We start from the raw sequence: 21,879 nt of genomic DNA, 5'->3' as shown, positions 1-21,879 counted from the left end.
GGATGACGGCACCACACCTGTAAGTGCACCACCCAAGGTCACTTGCCCCTGCTGACCACCTCCCAGGTATACAAGTGTTGTTCAGAAGGCTCTTTTTAGTTCTCCTTGGTCAACTTAACCCTTTCTGCTCAGGCCACAGGTGCATACATTTGATCCCTGTTGCATATATGCAACATTGGACAGAAATGGATTAAAGTGAACAGCCGTGATGCTGTGTAATCCTTGCTGCCCATTAACCCACGTTTCGGGAAGTTTTGTTCCAGCTGAATCTTTAGCCAGATATTAATACGTTGGCTCCAGTCCCCTGGTGACTCCACTTCCCACAGCCGAGACTGCTCCTCTGGATGGATCTCCAAGAATCTCTGACAAACTGAACAGAAAAGACAAGCAATGCAAGGTGAGACATATAGAGAAAATACAGTATATCAAAAACGGGTACTACTAACCACATTTGTGCTGGCTGAAGGTCTCACAAATGTGCCATAAGTCAGGATCAGCAGAGGCCTCCAGCGTAACCTAACACCCTTCCCAAGCTAGGCAGCCCTACACAGGGCCACTTGGACTTCCACCAGCTAAAGAGCTGGCAGTGATCTGAGTAGCCCCATAGTGCTGGCTAGGACATTAGTCGGGATAAGGAGTAAAATATCCTCTTACCCCTCCAGCTGGCTCCCAACTAAAGCTGGATACAGCACAGGCCAGGTGGCCTGGCTGTACTAGCGCTAGTTAGGATAGGGCTGCCCATTAGTTCAATTAGTTAATGAATTAGATCAAATGCTCGAAATGTTCCCCATTGGTTCCCCAACCGCAGACATGGTTAACTAAGTGACCTGGGGACATTGTTCACATGTGTGCTGGGATGATTCAAGAAGATGGGATGAAGATCAAAGCTCAAAACCACCTTATTCAGTTCACATTTAAAACATACCCTAAGGGCCTTCCTCCAAGTTCTCATCACATCCTGAAATGAACATATTATCAAAAACCAAACTATCCCTGGTCCTCCACGAAGCAATTATGAGATATTACATGAGTCAACATAGAACGTAGCAGATGAAAAACGGACCCTATCCTAGTATTTTTAGAGTAGGGCATGTGAATAGTCATAAAAAGGCCTTTCTGCCTGCAAAATGAAACCACAGAAGTTATGACAAAATATGCAGAGTTTCCTGCTTCTTCCAACACCACCAATCTTTTGTCGCCTGGCCCACTCACATGTTCCATCGGTGGTGTCGCTTCACTGAATTATATCAGTCTTGTGGGAGAGCCACATGTCTTCAAGAACGTTTTGATTAGTAACCCCCTGTGAGTCTACTGGATCACATGGAAGCTACCATTCCGCTGAGATGATTGCTTCCCACAGGATCCAACCTGCCCACATGAGAAGAGAATTTAAAACATTCTAGGTGCTGCTGGAGCTTCTGCTGTGCAAATGCAAAAGCTCAGCAAAGGCCATGGTGAATCAAGCCTGCCTCAGCCCAGCAGAGCAAACCTTCCAAGGGAGGACCTCCTTCCAGTTGCCTGTGCTACCAAGCCCCCAAGACCTTCCGGGGGAAAAAAGTTGGCCACTCATCTAGACTGCAGCCTGTGGGGTGAATGGGGTGCCTACAGCATCTCAGAAAGTACGCCCACTTGATAAAGTACATGAATGAGCTCATCTGTTGATGGAACGCTGGCCGTACCAAAAGGGGAAAGCATATAAAAGTGATGTTGACGGGGATTTAAAAGGCAGGCTTTCAACCAGCCATTATTTTATGCAGTATTGCTCAGACAGGCTGGACCGACTGCCAATTCAACAAACCACAGGGAAAGAGGAAAAAAAGGGTCACCAAAAACTGTGCTGCTTTCTAAAAGTTGCTCACAGATTGCTCAAAGGAGAGGCCTTTGAGTAATGCCTCCAGATTAGAAATAGTCACAAAACCGTCTGAGTTACCCAATCATATTATTACAGCACAAGTGTGGCGGGATTACACTCACTTCCAGTTTGTGTTAATTGGCACACTTTGAGAACTTGATTCATAGCCAGCCGAAAAACGCCAACGCTAAGGGCCTAGCTGCACGTTACATTAAACAAATCAATTTGCCTTATGTTTTTATCTTTGCAAATAGCAGATTAAGGAGTGGGAAGTAACCCCAATTGGGACAGCAGGGCAGGAAGAGAGTTTAAAACAAAAAAAGAAAACCTCACCCCAGCACTGCTATCCCAGTGAAAAGTGACCTCTCTTCCACTGCGCCCAGGAAAAGAGCAGTGAGGAGGGAGGGTGGCTGGGAAGACGGCACAAAAGGGTTAAACGGGATTCTCCTGCTGCTGCTCTTTGTAAAGAAAGAGACATCATGTGCTACGTGCAGTTTGGCCCTTAATCCGGACTCAATTCACAACCAAAGAACCCTCCAGCCAGTGGTGTCACGAGGTGTCCCATTACCCAGTACCGAAAGCCAGCGTGTCACTTCCATGATGTACCTTCTCCCATGCTGTGGGCATGGTGATGTTCCATTGCCCTACCACCACTGGTTTTTTGGCTATAACTTTTGATGCAATAGGGATATTTAAGTGTGGTTTGTTTCAATGCATTCTGCATGAAACTACGCATCGATTGATACATAACATGAGGGTGTTATTTGAAAATACCAAGATTTTGAAAATTGGGGTCTGTAGTGGTGTCACCCTCCTCCCGTGCACTTCACCCAGTGCAGCGCGCACACCCCTTGCAACACCACTGCCTCCACCAGGGACTTTAAGAAATGTACATCAGTAGGATCACTGACTCCTGAACATTTCTAAGCCAACTCCTTTACCTTGATACATGCCAACAGAGACAGGGCAGCTGATTCCTAAGGCATCTTCAGCTGTAAATACCTCACAGAAATCATGAAGCATTTCCAGCCCAAGTCCGCGTCGTCTAAACTTTCTCCGAACAAACATTGTGTCCAGAACGGGGAGCAGGTAACACAGGCTGGTGTGACTGTCACACAAGCTTCCTAGAAACAGAAAACAAAATTGCCTGTAAATATATGAAATTCTTACACAGCTCATGAATGAATTTGGTCAAATCCGTGGAGGAGCAGACAGAACAAGATGTGTCCATCTTTCCTTTTGCACGTACCAATTTTTTTACAAGTATCGCTGCCTCCAGGGATGTCTGCTCTGGGTGGGCCTGGACAGCTCACCACAGAGGTTCCCAAATTTGCTCTGCTCATGGTGCCCTTCGTGTTGGAGTAATTCTTTCATGGCACCTGCACAGTTCCATCACTGTAGGGCCTACAGTCTTCAAGATGCAGCTGGCACTTCCAGAAAGATAACCCACTGTGCCTCTGGTACAGTGCCCTGTGGCACACAGTTTGGGAACCACTAACACAGTGGAAACACACATGAGGAACACATGATAACACATGAGGAAATCTCTCATTCCTGCAGCAAAGGAGAGATTTCTCCAGATATTGCTTCCTCCTGGTCTCTCTACAACTCTGTATCTCAAAGGGCAAGTTCTGGGTTCTCTCTTCAGTTGCCTCTACTTCCAGTGAGGTTGAAGCTGGTTGAACAGTACCAAGAAACCCAGCACATCCTGGCCTGGCTGGTAGCCCAACAGAGACGACAGATGCTGGTGATATGAAACCATTCGTTTTGGGACAGACCTTTTTGCTGCAAGGTCTACAAGAGCCATAAAAAGGGATTGCACTGAGTTTGACTTGTTTCCAAACCAAAGCCATTGTGAGTCACAGACAAGTGGTAGGGTCCCTCTCTGCTGGCCACCAGCACACCTCTTAGTTAGGAAAGAGACAAGGGTTTCTTGGTTCATGTGGGGACCTCGTGCTTTTCTTAGCTCTGTCCATGCATGACCACTGGTTAGAAAATACTGCAAAACAGGCATGGAATCTGTGAACAGAGAACTCACCAAACCAAAGGGACCAATGAAAATATGATGGCCAGATGTGTCGCTTTGGTTCAGCCAGTGGCAGCTGTGGGCTTAGGACCAGAGGAGCAAATTTGACTCTGGCTCAGAAATAAACTGAACTTCTTCCTGGTTTGGGAAGGGGGGAGGAGTTTGACTTGTTTCCAAACCAAAGCCATTGTTAGTCACAGAGAAGTGGTAGAGTCCCTCTCTGCTGGCCACCAGCACACCTCTTACTAATGAAAGCGACAAGGGCCGCCATGTATAGAAAGGGGGTGAGTTAACAACTAGCACTGCTCACCCACATGCACTCTTACCAGGCAGTGACAGTTCTTTCCTTGCAATCATGTCTCGAACCATTGTTCCTTTCATACAAACAGTGTCATCCATGAGAGCAAAGACAAGGGAAGTACAAGGAATGCATCAGAAAAGGAGACCTTTATGCTGCCTGCTCCTCCCAAGCCTTTAATCTGTTTGGTTAGGTCATGCATGCTAAATGACTAACCTGTGAGCCAGCAGTATGGTAAACAGCAATTACAAGGGCCAGAGAAAGCAGACAGCCATTAACGCTCTCAAACATCCAAAAAGCCCAGGAAAAGCCCGAGCCCATCCCTCCCCACATCTAAGAGACCCAAACCAAACAAAATTGCACATTCCAACTCGTTCCCTGATTAACAAGCTGGCTTGGCAGGCCTGTGTCCAGAGAGACCTTCTGCAGACAGAGCCCTTGTGTAAAGGGAGAGAATGTTGCTGCTGAATTGTGCCCAAAGTCAACCCATTGTGCGATTTGTGTACACATTACACACGCCTACACAAAACCCAAGAAAGAGACCAAAACTCCCTGGCTTCAAATAAAATTAAATGAAGGCATGGCTTGGCCTGGAGTTTGTGCTGTCTCTATTATATTCCAAGTCTTACATCTGGTGCAAAAAAAAAATCACACCCCAAAACAAAAAAGAATGCATGCATTAGAAGATCAGGGCTAGACAGGAAAGAGAATGTTCGGAATCAGAGTTTGATGGGATCCCAGAAATCACCTAGTCCATTTCCCCTGCTGTCCTAAGGCAGAGTATGTCACACATACTTGACAACATACCTCCCACCCAGTCTTTTTCTTGAAAAAACAAAAACAAAAAATAAATAAATAAACTGAGAGATTTGGAGAATTCAGTCCCATTGCTGAATGTTTCTTATGGTCAAGAGGTTTCCCCCTAATTCCTCACTATATCTCTCTAAAAACTAATTTGAAACAGTTAAGTATCTAAAAAAGATCACTGATCATAACTAGATCACCCATGTGAACACTGCTTCACACGGAGTCAGACCATTGGTAGAGCTGCCCAGTCCTGTTTGCTGTGACTTACAGCAGCTCTTCAGAATCTCCAGCAGAGCCCTTTCCCAGCTCTGCTACCTGGAAGATGCCAGGGAGCTTCTGTGTGCACATAATGCACTTGGCTATTAAGAACATAAGAACAGCCCCACTGAATCAGGCCATAGGCCCATCTAGTCCAGCTTCCTGTATCTCACAGCGGACCAGCAAATGCCCCAGGGAGCACACCTGATAACAAGAGACCTGCATCCTGGTGCCCTCCCTTGCATCTGATGTAGCCCATTTCTAAAATCAGGAGGTTGCACATACGCATCACGGCTTGTAACCCATAATGGATTTTTCCTCCAGAAACTTGTCCAATCCTCTTTTAAAGGCATCTAGGCCAGATGCCGTCACCACATCCTGTGGCAAGGAGTTCCACAGACCAACCACACACTGAGTAAAGAAATATTTTCTTTTGTCTGTCTTAACTCTCCCAACACTCAATTTTAGTGGCTGTCCCCTGGTTCTGGTGTTATGTGAGAGTGTAAAGAGCATCTCTCTATCCACTTTATCCTTCCCATGCATAATTTATAATTTACTGAGCTATAACCCCACCCAAAGAAGGAAACACCTTCTTCAATGTAACAATGCGAATATTGTATTGCAGGTTGGGCATCCCTTATCCGAAGTGCTTGGGACCAGGAGCATTTTGGATTTTTCCACATTTTGGAATATTTGCATATACCTAATGAGAGATCATAGGGATGGGGCCCAAGTCTAAACACATGAATTCGTTTATGTTTCATACACACTTTATACCAGGGGTGCTCAATAGGTGGATCGCGATCTACCGGTAGATCGCGAAGCAAAATGAGTAGATCGCGGAGTGCCGACCCCCCCCCTTCAGGTGCCTCTGGGAGGAAACGCCGGGAGTAAGGCCCATTGTACTCAATGGGGCTTACTCCCAGGTAAGTGTGGCTAGGATTGCAGCCTCACAGCCTAATCCTAGGCATGTCTACACAGGAGGTAGACTCGCAGCAAAGTCCACAGGAGGTGCTCGCAGCAAAGTCCAGCAGACTGCCAGGAGATGTGCTAACGACTACTGGCTCCAGCTCTGTTCCGAGATACAGATAGCAGCTGACACGGGCAACATCAAGGGGATGTATGATGGTATCAAGCAGGCCCTAGGTCCAACACAGAAGAAAATTGCCCCTCTGAAGTCTGCAACAGGTGAGGTCATCCAGGATCGGGCGCAGCAGATGGAACGTTGGGTGCAGCACTACTCTGAGCTATATTCCAGAGAAAATGTAGTCACCGAAGAAGCGCTGAACAACATTGAGTGCCTGCCTGTGCTGGAGGAGCTTGACAGTGAACCAACCCTAGAAGAACTTCACGTGGCCCTGGACTCCCTTGCCTTTGGCAAGTCACCTGGAAAAGACAGCATCCCTGCTGAAGTCCTAAAGTGCTGCAAAGAGATCATCATCACTGAGCTGCATGAAATCCTTTGTCTCTGCTGGAGAGAAGGTGGAGTACCTCAAGACATGAGGGATGCAAACATCATCACGCTGTACAAGAACAAAGGCGACAGGGGTGACTGCAACAACTACCGTGGCATCTCTCTCCTTAGCGTTGTAGGAAAGTTGTTTGCCCGAGTTGCACTAAAGAGGCTCCAGGTACTTGCAGAGAGCGTTTATCCAGAATCACAGTGTGGATTCCGAGCCAACAGGTCCACCACTGATATGGTATTCTCCCTTAGACAACTGCAGGAGAAATGCAGGGAACAACGACAGCCACTCTTTATAGCCTTCATAGATCTCACGAAGGCTTTCGACCTGGTCAGCAGGGATGGCCTCTTCAAGATTCTCCCCAAGATTGGATGTCCACCCAGGCTCCTCAGCATCATCAGATCCTTCCACAAGGACATGAAGGGCACTGTTGTCTTTGATGGCTCCACATCAGACCCCTTTGACATCCGAAGCGGCGTGAAGCAGGGCTGTGTTCTTGCACCAACCTTGTTTGGGATCTTCTTGGCTGTCCTGCTGAAGCAGGCCTTTGGAACCACAACAGAAGGCATCTATCTCCAGACCAGATCAGATGGAAAGCTCTTCAACCTCTCCAGACTGAGAGCAAAGTCCAAAGTCCAGCTGAAATGTCTGCGTGACTTCCTCTTTGCCGACGATGCAGCTATCACTACCCACTCTGCCAAAGATCTCCAGCAGCTCATGGATCGTTTTAGCAAGGCCTGCCATGATTTTGGACTGACAATCAGCCTGAAGAAAACACAGGTCATGGTTCAGGATGTGGACTCACCTCCCTGCATTACAATCTCTGCGCATGAACTGGAGGTTGTCCATGACTTTGTGTACCTTGGCTCAACGATCTCCGACACTCTTTCTCTCGATACCGAGCTAAACAAACGCATCGGTAAAGCAGCTACCACGTTTTCCAGACTCACAAAGAGAGTCTGGTCCAACAAGAAGCTGACGGAACATACCAAGATCCAGGTCTACAGAGCTTGCGTCCTGAGTATACTTCTGTACTGCAGCGAGTCATGGACTCTTCACTCACAACAGGAGAGGAAACTGAATGCTTTACACATGCGCTGCCTCCGACGTATTCTCGGCATCACCTGGCAGGACAAAGTTCCAAACAACACAGTCCTGGAACGTGCTGGAATCCCTAGCATGTATGCGCTACTGAAACAGAGACGCCTGCATTGGCTCGGTCATGTCGTGAGAATGGATGATGGCCGGATCCCAAAGGATCTCCTCTATGGAGAACTCGTGCAAGGAAAGCGCCCTACAGGTAGACCACAGCTGCGATACAAGGACATCTGCAAGAGGGATCTGAAGGCCTTAGGAGTGGACCTCAACAAGTGGGAAACCCTGGCCTCTGAGCGGCCCGCTTGGAGGCAGGCTGTGCAGCATGGCCTTTCCCAGTTTGAAGAGACACTTGGCCAACAGTCTGAGGCTAAGAGGCAAAGAAGGAAGGCCCATAGCCAGGGAGACAGGCCAGGGACAGACTGCACTTGCTCCCAGTGTGGAAGGGATTGTCACTCCCAAATCGGCCTTTTCAGCCACACTAGACGCTGTTCCAGAACCACCTTTCAGAGCGCGATACCATAGTCTTTCGAGACTGAAGGTTGCCAACTAACTAACTACACAGGAGTAAGTCCTGTTATACTCAGTGGGGCTCAAGGTACACCAACATACATTGTACACATAAATGTTATGTTATGATGGTGCGAACATTGTAAAAAAAAACTCTGGTAGATCTCCAGGCCTTGCTGGGTTTCAAAGTAGCTCTCGAGCCAAAAAATGTGAGCACCCCTGCTTTATACACATAGCATGAAGGGAATTCTATACAATATTTTTAATAGTTTTGTGCATCTTGTGCAACCCGTCACATGAGGCCAGAAGTGGAATTTTCCACTTGCGTTGTCATGCCAACATTGAAAAAAGTTGATACTCTGGATTTCAGAATTCTGGATAAGAAATGCCCAACCTGTGGAATTCCGTCAAAATGTGAAGACTCCAGGCAGACCTTGAAAAAAATCTCAATATTTGAACTTCATCAATCTTAAACTTTAGGGAGCAGTGCCATTTAAAAGGGGGGTCATTGTGCCACCCTCACATTCATGTTTCAGACCTCATGCATTTTCTTTATTTTCCATAAAGAAATATACCCTCTACTGGTCTACTCATTGGCTTATACTGTGAGCAACTCTGATTACAAACCATTAAACAACCCTGTATGCTAGGTATGAACACTAAAGCAGTGGTCGGGGAACAGGGGTAAATTACCCCAAATGGGGTAAAAGTGAAAATCTGGGGGTAATAAGGTTGCCTTACCTAACTGTGTGCGGGCGCCGGGCGGGGAGGTAGCAGAGGGAGTCAGCGCACCCGCTCTCCACCCGCTCCAGGGGGCCGGCAGCGGGCTGGTGTGCTGTGTGCACACCGCCCGCTGCCCTGCTCCCTTCCGCTCACCTTCAGATGCGGTGAGCGGAAGGGAGCAGGCGATACACTCAGGCTGTATCGCAGCCGCCCGCTCTCTCCGCTCTGTGCGGGAGACTGGAGCTGCCCGGCGCTGTAGTGATGATGTCATCACACAGCGCCGGGCCGTCAGTGTCTCCCGCCGAGCGGACAGAGCGGGAGGAAGAAGAAAAGCCGCGCCGACCGACGTGGGATCGAGGTAAGGTGAGTATTGTTTATTTATTTTTATTGTTTATTTATTTTATTTCCTTACTTTCAAATCAAGGGGGTAACGTCTGCGTTTATAAATTTTTTGGGGGGTAAGAGGTAAAAAAGTTCCCTGACCCCTGCACTAAAGGAACAAACATTTGCCTAAACAGTGCTACAGCTGACAACATTGCTATAGTTATGAGATACATAAAAAGAAACAGCAAATGTTTTTGAAATGCAAGTTCTTTTGCAATTTAGGGCACAATCCTAAGCAGTAAGCCCTATTTTGTTCAATGGGGCTTACTCTCAGGAAAGTGTGGTTAGGATCGCAGCCTTAGTCTTGATTGTATCCAAAAGTCGGTCTTTCAAAACAACTGAGAATCTCTTACTACCTGCCCACCCCCCACTTCTGAAAAACTGTCCCTAGTTTTTGTCAATACACCTACTGATGGAAAAGAGTGTCCAGGAGAAGCCTACCTTTTGCTTTGGTGGTGTAGAAGGCAGCTGCCTCGCCACTCCTCCAGAATATTTTGGCGCATTCCTTCTCAGAGTGAGGCATAAAGAGCACATCGCAAGTTGAACCCCTCTCTAGCATTCCAAAGATAATGCAGTTGAGCACAAAGAGGAGAATTCTTTCTGCAGACGTCTGAACCTTACAAAGCAAATAAGGGAGGAGAAATGAAGAAAAGGAGAGAAGGGACTAATTCTGATTGTCGACAAAGCGTTTTTCAATGTTTGCTGTAACTGGTTCATGTGAAATAAACTTATCCGAGGTTGCAAAGGTCACTAAGACTATAAAGGGAATATAAATTTGATTCAGATATGCGGAACTTGTGCCGGAGATGTTCCCAGAAGACCATGCAAAGTCCATAGTTATATCGGACTCCTACAGAGAAAAGATTTACAATGTATGCTCAGTTGAGGATATACACAACCAAAAGACAAGCACATCTCTCTGTTATCTGAATGCCAGGTGCAAGGGAGTGACAACAAGATACTTAACAGGCAACAGGATACTCAAAGGAAAAGGCCACTTGTTGCCTTGAGATAGATAATCTGGTAGACCACTGTGAGATACAGGAAGCTGGATTAGGATGGGCCTTTGGCCTAGAACATAAGAACAGCCCCACTGGATCAGGCCATAGGCCCATCTAGTCCAGCTTCCTGTATCTCACAGCGGCCCACCAAATGCCCCAGGGAGCACACCAGATAACAAGAGACCTGCAAGGCTTCCTGGGAATTGTAGTTAAGAACATAAGAACAGCCCCACTGGATCAGGCCATAGGCCCATCTAGTCCAGCTTCCTGTATCTCACAGCGGCCCACCAAATGCCCCAGGGAGCACACCAGACAACAAGAAGACCGACAAGGCCTCCTGGGAATTGTAGTTAAGAACCTAAGAACAGCCCCACTGGATCAGGCCACAGGCCCATCTAGTCCAGCTTCCTGTATCTCACAGCGGCCCACCAAATGCCCCAGGGAGCACACCAGATAACAAGAGACCTGCAAGGCTTCCTGGGAATTGTAGTTAAGAACATAAGAACAGCCCCACTGGATCAGGCCATAGGCCCATCTAGTTCAGCTTCCTGTATCTCACAGCGGCCCACCAAATGCCCCAGGGAGCACACCAGATAACAAGAGACCTGCAAGGCTTCCTGGGAATTGTAGTTAAGAACATAAGAACAGCCCCACTGGATCAGGCCATAGGCCCATCTAGTCCAACTTCCTGTATCTCACAGCAGCCCACCAAATGCCCCAGGGAGCACACCAGATAACAAGAGACCTCATCCTGGTGCCCTCCCTTGCATCTGGCATTCTGACATAGCCCATTTCTAAAATCAGGAGGTTGCACATACACATCATGGCTTGTAACCCGTAATGGATTTTTCCTCTAGAAACTTGTCCAATCCCCTTTTAAAGGCGTCCAGGCCAGACGCCATCACCACATCCTGTGGCAAGGAGTTCCACAGACCAACCACACGCTGAGTAAAGAAATATTTTCTTTTGTTTGTCCTAACTCTCCCAACACTCAATTTTCATGGATGTCCCCTGGTTCTGGTGTTATGTGAGAGTGTAAAGAGCATCACTTTATCTTTCCTATGCATCATTTTGTACGTCTCAATCATGTCCCCCCTCAAGCGTCTCTTTTCTAGGCTGAAGAGGCCCAAATGCCGTAGCCTTTCCTCATAAGGAAGGTGCCCCAGCCCCGTAATCATCTTAGTCGCTCTCTTTTGCACCTTTTCCATTTCCACTATGTCCTTTGTGAGATGTGGCGACCAGAACTGGACACAATACTCTAAGTGTGGCCTTACCATCGATTTGTACAATGGCATTATAATATTGTTCTCAATACCTTTTCTAATGATCCCAAGCATAGAATTGGCCTTCTTTACTGCCGCCACACATTGGGTCGACACTTTCATCGACCTGTCCACTACCACCCCAAGATCTCTCTCCTGATCTGTCACAGACAGCTCACAACCCATCAGCCTATATGTTAAGTTTTGATTTTTTGCCCCAATGTGCATGACTTTACACTTCCTTACATTGAAACGCATCTGCCATTTTGCTGCCCATTCTGCCAGTCTGGAGAGATCCCTCTGGAGTTCCTCACAATCACTTCTGGTCTTCACCACTCAGAAAAGTTTGGTGTCGTCTGCAAACTTTGCCACCTCACTGCTCACCCATCTCCAGGTCATTTATGAAGAGGTTGAAAAGCACCGGTCCCAGGACAGATCCTTGGGGCACACCGCTTTTCACCTCTCTCCATTGTGAAAATTGCCCATTGACTCCCACTCTCTGTTTCCAGGTCTTCAACCAGTTCTCAATCCATGAGAGGACCTGTCCTCTAATTCCCTGACTGTGGAGTTTTTTCAGTAGCCTTTGGTGAGGGACCATGTCAAACGCCTTCTGAAAGTCCAGATATATAATGTCCACGGGTTCTCCCACATCCACATGTCTGTTGACCTTTTCAAAGAATTCTAAAAGGTTCGTGAGGCAAGACTTACCCTTACAGAAGCCATGCTGATTCTCCCTCAGCAAGGCCTGTTCATCTATGTGTTTTGAGAGTCTATCTTTGGTGAGGCATTCCACCATCTTACCCGGTATAGATGTTAGGCTGACTTGCCTATTGTTTCCCAGGTTCCCCCTCTTTCCCTTTTTAAAGATCGGCATGACATTTCCTATCATCCAATCCTCTGGCACTGTGGCTGTTTTGAGGGACAAGTTGAATATTTTAGTATTTGCATTATTTAGTAATTAGTATTTGCAATATTTGCCTGATCCAGCAAGGCTCTTCTTATGTTCCATCTACCCTTTATCTGCATTGTAATGAAGACAAAGTGTTGGAATGATTTTGAGATCAGAGAAATCCCTTTAAATGTGAAGAATTCAATAAAATAAACTCAATTATGTTTGAATGACTCAAGACACAAAGTATTTGGAAATGGATGTATGTTAAGACACTGTGCCAAAGGGTAATAAGTCAGGTTCTTCCCAACAGGTGGCCAATCAAGCAGCACTAACTGCACTAGGCTATTAGGCTATCTGTTCTCTGACTGTTTTTCCTTGAGACTTGAGAAAGGGGGCAAAATGGCCAGAGACGTAACAGCAGAAACCAGCAGATGACTTGAAATGGGAACTGAGAAGCATCACTGGCTCTTATCATCTCTTGAGAAGTAGAAGGTGATGGAGAGGAGAATGGAGAGCAGAGAGCCAAGCGGAAGTATGTATCCTCCCAAAAGACAGGGCATGATCCCTGGAACACTGAATGTATGGTGTGTTCATGGGGTCTGGTCTAGAGGGTAGAGCCTCCATTAGCCCGAAGATAACATCACAAGGTCGCCAGTTCAAGGTCACCAGCAGCTCCCTGAACGGCTGAGAATGGCGAGACCTTGAAGCAGCTGACAAGCCCAGCTGAGTGATTCCACCTGCTCTTGGTGTGGGCAAGAAGCGTCTTGGCTGCCCTCCATGTGAGAGATGGAGCCGCTTGCCAGCCTGTGTGGGAGAATTGGAGGCCAGAAGTGAGACCAAACCAGGAAGATCCATTCTGAAATGTGGTTGGTTCTTGAAAGAGAGAACCTCCACGATTGTAAAAATCCCCTTGAGGGATTTAGAAACGCCTGCCTATGTAAACCGCCTTAAATAAAGTCAGAGGAGTAATCCGATGACCAGAAAGGCAGTATATAAATACCTTGTTGTTGCTGTTGTTATTATTATTATTATTATTATTATTATTATTATTATTATTATTATTATTACTACTACTACTACTACTACTACTACTACTACTACTACTAACTTTATTTCTACCCCGCCTTTCTCCCCAGAGGGACTCAAGGCGGCTTACAACAAGGTTAAAACAAATTAAAAAACATAATTTAAAAACAGATAAAAGCATATTAACAGCATTAACAGCACCCCCTAGCATCTGAAGTAATGCAACAAATGCATCCCCCGTTCCTTGGCTGCCTCTTCTGCCTCTCCTCCTACTCCCTGGATGCAAGAAGGAAGAAGGGAATGGAGCAGAACGGCAAATATGGAGAAGACAATGGTGCACTAGAAGATGCTCTAGTCCACCATTCTTCTCTTTCCCGCATTTCCATTTCTACTTCACTTCCCTCTTCCTTCTTGAATCCAGAAACCAAGAGGAGAAAGTAGAAGCAAGTGGTCAGATGGCGTTAGTCACCCTATACCAATCTGCTGCCTGAGGGGCTACCTCAGTTGGCCTCATGAATGGGCCAGCTATGGTGGGTCTCAGTTGACATGTAGATCTTCAGAATAAATGAATGACCTCAATGCCCAGGTCAGGAGATCATAACTGCACTGGCCACAGCATTCTTCCCATAGAAAATTATATCTATAACCCAGCCTTCAGATGTTGTTCAGTCCCATTTAGACACTGTCCAGGGCCAGACCTAGAAAAAAAAAATACAGGCAGAGCACGGCTATTCATGCTTTCCCCCAGAAAAACCATTACCCCATGTTGGAGTAAACATCTCCCATGTCAGAACTGTGTTGGTCCCCAGAAATGAGTAAGATATACATCAGTAGTTGAACTTGTGAGACAGGGGTGTGTAGGAATGGTTGGAGACCCAAGACCATGTTATCTACTTAAAAAAACACCAGGAAGAGAGAGCATAAGATTGTTGAGACCTTAGTGCCCGCAGATGAGATAAATGACTTAAAATAACAACACCTGCATTAGCCCCTCTCGAGATGGATCCGTCGTCTTCACTATATCTTCAATAAGCCACCACGAACTGTGCAAATAAATTGCTAAAACTAAGAAAGAAAGAAAGAAAGAAAGAAAGAAAGAAAGAAAGAAAGAAAGAAAGAAAGAAAGAAAGTTAAATTTCTGGCACATGGATGCACACATGCTCCCCTCACGCCATGCATTCATTATACATGTTTTCTTTTTCCTGTTCCATTCCCCACAGTTTCGTCAGCAGGCAGTGAAGTTAGGGAACCTCTAAGAAGAGTTCAGACACATGACACAATCCCATCATAACTTCTCCCAATGCACACAGACAGACTCTTGTGCAAACCTAGTTTATTAAAACTGAGTTGCCAAAAAAGAGGCATCTGTGGAATTCTGCTCATGGGCCAAAGACATCACCCATTCCCAGTTCTCTCTCTATTTATTTATTCAAATGGATTAGTAGCTTGCCCCATCCCTCCATGCCCCTGTGTGACTTGGGGCATGTAACAATTTGCTAATTTTTCTACCTTACCCCTTCCAACCTGGTTACCAATGTCAGTTCAGGAAAAAAAAAAAGTCTTCTAGAGTTTTGATAAGATAATGCTTCCAGAAAATGAATGGGCTTGAGCTATCTTCAAGGGAAGATAATTCAAAATTTGAGGGACAACCATTGAAAAAAATCGCTGTGAGCGTCCTTATGTGCCCAAATGGGTCCCTCTGCAGCACACTCAAAACTAATGGTCCCAATTGATGTTGAAGGTTATGGCAGAACACAGGGGTAGAGGATGTATTCTGGGGTGAACCAATTTAGGACTAGCGTGGTCCAACTCATGGACTGTGAGGCCCTTTCTGGTGGCCCCCGAAAGTCCCACCACTGCCCCCCACCTTCTCCCAATTCAACAGCTTTCCTGTCTCCCTACTGCATGATTTCAGCTTCTCCTTTGAAGAAGGAGAAGCCAAAACAGCGCGGCAGGGAGATCAAAAAGCCTAGCCGCACCTCCCACCACTGCCTCCTCCTTCCCACTGAGACTGCCAAGAGATTTCAGCAGCTCAGAACCTGGAAGTAGTTGGTGGTGATGTCATCACGTCACCACCAATTACTTCCACGTTTGTGCTTGTGGGGGGGGGGTGACACCAGGTTTGTGCAGCCCTCTGGCTGTCATAGATAATCACTAGCACCTTGAACTGAGACTGGCAATAGGAAGACAGTGCAGGGATTAATGCTACAAAGACAACTTCCTTGTCCTCAGCTAAAGAATAGCTGCACGCTACCAAGAGAAAAAAAAAAACCATTAAGGAACAATCAAAACGTTTAATATGTGAGGAGAAAGGAAAGAATTTATGTACCAGAGGTAGTGCCTTTCAAAACCACAAAAGCTTTAATACAACTGTCATCAATTACCTATTTTAGCCTCAGGGCTGTACAAATGTTTCTCGATAAGGTTGGTTTCTCTTCAGTCGCTCCCAAGTGAGCTTGGAGCTTAAGAGCGACGGCTTCGTTTAGCTGCATTTTAAATAAATTATTGAGGCGCATGCCAAAATGTGTCACGCGTGCATCGTGAAAGAGCAGCAAGGAGCAAACTGCAGAGGCAAGACTGCGGCTTCATGGCGCATGCCTTGCTCCCTTGCGGGAGGGGGTTTCGTACACTCTCTTTTTGATGCACGGGCAGCCTGGGGAAAAAGGTAGCGTCTGACATCACTCCCAAGTGCAGTTATGGGCCCCTTCGTTGCACTGGCAAACCAACAAAGGAGAAAAGAAACAAATACATGGAGAAAAAGATCCTACTTTCTTCAAGTGTCATATCCATTTAATAGACAGGTAGGTTTAGTATAAAACACGCGTGCGCATTTTTGCATGAAAATCAAAAAAGTCTGAAGAAACACAAAGTCAAATACACAGAACAGCTTGACTTTTACAGTGCATTTACGCCAGCATTCAGCTGTTTTAAGGGGCAGAGGGAATGGAACTAGGTAAAGCTGACATAGCAACTGTCACAGTATATTACTTGGATTACTCAGACTTTACATATCTCTTCTTTCTTTAAGGCCTCTGGGATAAGATATATTCACTTCAGTGACGTAGCTAGAAGGGGTGCAAAGAACTAAGTTTTGCAGGGAGCCTCACCAGACTGTGCAAGCAGCCCCTCCCCCTCCCCTTCAGAGCCATTCTGGGCCGCTAGAGCAAAACGCCTCCTGTCTGCGCAGGGGTCTATGCGCATAAGAACATAAGAACAGCCCCACTGGATCAGGCCACAGGCCCATCTCGTCCAGCTTCCTGTATCTCACAGCAGCCCACCAAATGCCCCAGGGAGCACACCAGACAACAAAAGACCTGCAAGGCTTCCTGGGAATTGTAGTTAAGAACATAAGAACAGCCCCACTGGATCAGGCCATAGGCCCATCTAGTCCAGCTTCCTGTATCTCACAGCGGCCCACCAAATGCCCCAGGGAGCACACCAGACAACAAGAGACCTGCAAGGCTTCCTGGGAATTGTAGTTAAGAACATAAGAACAGCCCCGCTGGATCAGGCCATAGGCCCATCTAATCCAGCTTCCTGTATCTCACAGCGGCCCACCAAATGCCCCAGGGAGCACACCAGATAACAAGAGACCTGCAAGGCTTCCTGGGAATTGTAGTTAAGAACATAAGAACAGCCCCACTGGATCAGGCTATAGGCCCATCTAGTCCAGCTTCCTGTATCTCACTGCGGCCCACCAAATGCCCCAGGGAGCACACCAGATAACAAGAGACCTGCAAGGCCTCCTGGGAATTGTAGTTAAGAACATAAGAACAGCCCCACTGGATCAGGCCATAGGCCCATCTAGTCCAGCTTCCTGTATCTCACAGCTGCCCACCCAATGCCCCAGGGAGCACACCAGATAACAAGAGACCTGCAAGGCTTCCTGGGAATTGTAGTTAAGAACATAAGAACAGCCCCACTGGATCAGGCTATAGGCCCATCTAGTCCAGCTTCCTGTATCTCACTGCGGCCCACCAAATGCCCCAGGGAGCACACCAGATAACAAGAGACCTGCAAGGCCTCCTGGGAATTGTAGTTAAGAACATAAGAACAGCCCCACTGGATCAGGCCATAGGCCCATCTAGTCCAGCTTCCTGTATCTCACAGCAGCCCACCCAATGCCCCAGGGAGCACACCAGATAACAAGAGACCTGCAAGGCTTCCTGGGAATTGTAGTTAAGAACATAAGAACAGCCCCACTGGATCAGGCCATAGGCCCATCTAGTCCAGCTTCCTGTATCTCACTGCGGCCCACCAAATGCCCCAGGGAGCACACCAGATAACAAGAGACCTCATTCTGGTGCCCTCCCTTGCAAATATACCTTAAAGCACATAGGTTCTGATCAGACACTCTGTGCTCATTCTGCTTGAGCACTGGTGATGCAGCTGCTGCTCCAGGTGCCACAAACGTGCCCTAAAGCACTTTTTCAGCACCCAGGGAGCACGCAGCACCAGCAGGGAGGCCTACGCTACCCCATCAACGCCACAGGTAACCACCCAGGTAAGCAGCAGGTAGTGCAGAATTGGGGGGGAGTGGAGGAGGTGGGGAAGAAGTGTTTCAGGGTGAAGGAGGGCAGAATGGGGTGAGGGACAGCAAAAACCAGACAACTCCAGCCTGCTCAGATCCAGCACAGGATAGTCAACTCCATTTGGCGCTGCTGCTCTCAATATTACATACACTGCCTAGTGGTGGCAGCTCCACCTAGCAATGTCAGGGCTGAACCTGAGACCTTCAGGATGCAAAGTCGGTGCTCTGTCACTGAACCACAGCCCTTTCCCAAGAGATGTAAAGCATCTTGGGGCCTACGGTATGGCTCAGGAACATGCTGCCATGTTGCTTAGTTCCGGTCTCAAGACACGCTTGGTTGGCAACCTTCAGTCTCGAAAGACTATGGTATAAGCCTACAGCACCCGGTATTCCCAAGTGGTCTCCCATCCAAGTACTAACCGGGCCTGACCCTGCTTAGCTTCCGAGATCAGACGAGATCAGGCATGCGCAGGGTAACAGTTGCGTGGTGGGGACGGGTGCAATGGGATCCTTCCACAGGTGCTGAGCCTTCTATAGACTTCAGAAAAGGTAGGAGAGCGTGGATTCCATTTGGAGAATCGCTGGTCGAGAAGTCTGTCTAGCTTTTATTTTACTGCAAGCTTAGTCCCAATGGCTTACAAAGCAGCCACAAAAGAGACAAACTGATTACCCATTACAGTCATGGCAAACTTTTACACTTTTTTATAAAGTAGTGGAAAGTCATTATGACACCAGGTGCTCCATAGAAGTACAAGGGGAACTTTGCATGACTCAGAACTCATTAAAAAGTTGACTCTTCCTTACTACTGAGGTTGATGTCAGGATACACTCTGTTCTTTTGTTCCCTTCTACTTCTTACCACAAACCATTACCACACTCCAATCATATTAAAGCAGACTTAAGGGAGATGTCAATCTTAAGGTTTTTAGGCATGGTGATTATAAAATATATGAAGGGAGGCTGCGAATTTGGCTCTCAATGTTCCTGAACTAACAAAACTGACAAAATGTCAAATCACTCCATAGCTGAGAGGACTATTAAAGAGTTCGGTAACAAAGGAGGAATTAAACTGGGTTATGGATTAAAATTCAAATGTATGCATAAAATAAAAAGATAAGACACAGAGAGCATAGCGTTCTCTCAGCCTTCTTACATCAATTTCTTATGGAGATAAAAGTAAGTTCTCTTGTGGGGGAGGGGGAAAGAAGTTTTCAAAGTTAAATATTTCTACATGTAAGTAAGAGCCTGGACAGAAATTTCACCATTCATGAATATTTATCAAAGGACACTTCTGACAATATTCCCCCACTTGGCAAGTTTTGGTATACATGGGAAATATTCAAAAAAAATTCATATTATTGTGTTGCCTATTTTCCATATAGGTAAAAATCTTAAGAGAAATTCCATCAAAATTTGCTTAAATGCTCTTTTCAAGGTCTGTCTGAGATTGAACAATAATTTTAAGGGTGAGATAAGGCATCTGAGCAATCCTCACAAAATCCATACAAAATTATGCAGGGGATGGACAGAGTGGCTAGGGAGATGCTCTTTACACTCTCACATAACACCAGAACCAGGAGACATACACTAAAATTGAGTGTTGGGAGAGTTAGAACAGACAAGAGAAAATATTTCTTTACTCAGCGTGTGGTTGGTCTGTGGAACTCCTTGCCACAGGATGTGGTGACGGCATCTGGCCTGGACACCTTTAAAAGGGGATTGGACAAGTTTCTGGAGGAAAAATCCATTACAGGTGACAAGCCACAATGTGTATGCGCAACCTCCTGATTTTAGAAATGGGCTATGTCAGAAGGCCAGATGCAAGGGAGGGCACCAGGATGAGGTCTCTTGTTATCAGGTGTGCTCCCTGGGGCATTTGGTGGGCTGCTGTGAGATACAGGAAGCTGGACTAGATGGGCCTATGGTCTGATCCAGTGGGGCTGTTCTTATGTTCTTATGTTCTCACTAAAATTCAAAGCCAGCAGCAAATATAAATTTTCAGGAGGGGCACCTCCAGGCAAGGAAACTCCACCACATCTTTTCCCCAATATCTATGACTCAGGGATTCACAATGAATAACCTGAGTGCATTGGGGGGGGGGGAATACAGGAGCCAGCTGAGTGGGAAAGAAATTATAGAAGGGGTGCTGGAGTTTGGCAAGTATACTCAATGAGGTTTATAGGTTAAAGCAGCAATTTTCAATGTTTCAACTGCACCCTGACCTTTACGGTCTTCTCTGTGGTCTTTATGGAGTTCACCTCTTGTGATGTCACTTCTGGCTTCTGGGAGACTCATCTGGATTCTGTGGCTCTGTTTGGAGGGCAACTGTATCTAGTAACGAATTGTCTGTCCTTCTTTTTCTGACAGCAGAGCAGAGGCAGAGCCGAGGAAGAGAGACTGACAATTCATTACTACAGTTGCCCTCGAAACAGAGCCGCAGAACCAGAAGTGATTTTTCAATCGCTGTGCTCCAAACTCCCACAGAAAACCTGTGGACCTTTCACAGAACATCAATGTATGCAGCACACAGGTTGAAGACTGCTGGCTTAAAAGAATGATTCCCAAGAGTTCTCCATGGCTCCTGACTGAGCCACAACTGTGGCCAAAACGTATCTGAAAGTCTCCATGCTGGATGCATCCACCCTTCGATGCAGAATCGATTCCCCCTCTGTCTCAGAAAGCAGGGACAGAGTAGAGAGTGGATGTCAGGTGGCAAAATGAACTAGGCATCCTGTAGCTGCAAGGAGTCTGAGCAATAGAACCCTATCATGTGCCCTCAGGCCATTCTCTGCGGTATACTGAGAAGTGAAAGAAAAAAATACACACACTAACCTGTATTCTTATCTTGTGAATCAATTAAAACCAGAAGTGCACATTTACTCTCTTCTCTGTACAGAGGAAGGAATCGCATCAAGGAAGCCTCAAGCTTGACCTAGAAGGTTAATAAGAACAGCAACATGAAAAGTTCAAATTAACAACACGTTTTATGGCTTCCCAAGCTTAGAACCAGCCTATAGGATCTGGCAGGTCAGTTCCAGACACTATTATAGGCAGATAAATTGATGCCCCATACTGGTGCTGGGAACCAGTCTGCCAGTGCCCTTACAATGATGCTGAGAGCTGTCCTCTACGGTCTTCTCTGTGGTTGTCGCCTCTTGTGATGTCACTTCTGGCTTCCGGGAGACTCATCTGGGTTCTCTGGCTCTGCTTCGAGGGCAACTGTCTGTAGAGTAGTGTAGTTCAAGGGCAACTGTCTCCAGCGGTGGAGGAAAGAGGGACAGACAACTCATTACTACAAACAGTTGCCCTTGAAAAAGAGCCACAGAACCCAGAAGAGTTTTTCAGTGATTTTCAACCACTGTGTGCCAAACTCCCGCAGCACAGTTGTGTATCTGTTGCTACACACCAATGTGCAGTGGCGCACCCGCTGAAAAACAACTTTAGACAAAAGGAAATACTATTTTATTTGAATGCACGTGTCATGTGACTGGATGAAATTTCTGCGTTCTCCACTGCCTCTCTTATTTGACCTATCTTTCTTTGCTGCTGCCATGTGGGGAATTTTGTTTGATTAACTGATTGACTGGCTGCTTTGAGAATCCTATTTGGGGTGGAAGGTGCAGGCCTAAAATGATTTTATACATACATACAGGGTTTCTATAAAAACCATTGAAATAATCTCTGTGATGCCCTCCGAAGTACTGTATAAATGTTAAGTATATTTTTACGAAAGATCATGCTGCTCAAATGA

General features: G+C 46.5%; 1 protein-coding gene and 1 pseudogene across 3 annotated transcripts in view; both read right to left on the bottom strand.

Annotated features, from left to right (window-relative positions):
- LOC136658909 (protein FAM169B-like) overlaps nt 1–21,879 on the bottom strand; it is a 47,064-nt gene that overhangs the window by 7,226 nt on the left and 17,959 nt on the right. Inside the window, exons 3-8 of one of the 3 annotated variants that reach the window (XM_066635864.1) lie at nt 20,961–21,060; nt 14,577–14,662; nt 9,858–10,032; nt 4,205–4,252; nt 2,794–2,976; nt 242–370 (exon numbers count right to left, since the gene is read on the bottom strand). In XM_066635864.1, the coding sequence (XP_066491961.1) occupies nt 242–370; nt 2,794–2,976; nt 4,205–4,252; nt 9,858–10,032; nt 14,577–14,662; nt 20,961–21,060 (721 nt within the window). The remainder of the gene's footprint in view (nt 1–241; nt 371–2,793; nt 2,977–4,204; nt 4,253–9,857; nt 10,033–14,576; nt 14,663–20,960; nt 21,061–21,879) is intronic. The other 2 variants (XM_066635865.1, XM_066635866.1) reach the window with 2 other exon arrangements.
- Nucleotides 18,500–18,616, bottom strand: LOC136659866 (5S ribosomal RNA; annotated as a pseudogene).

The sequence above is a fragment of the Tiliqua scincoides genome, chromosome 8 (assembly GCF_035046505.1).
Source record: "Tiliqua scincoides isolate rTilSci1 chromosome 8, rTilSci1.hap2, whole genome shotgun sequence".
Taxonomy (NCBI): domain Eukaryota; kingdom Metazoa; phylum Chordata; class Lepidosauria; order Squamata; family Scincidae; genus Tiliqua; species Tiliqua scincoides.
Note: the sequence above shows the minus strand (reverse complement) of the source record. Positions and strands in the feature narration are given on the sequence as shown.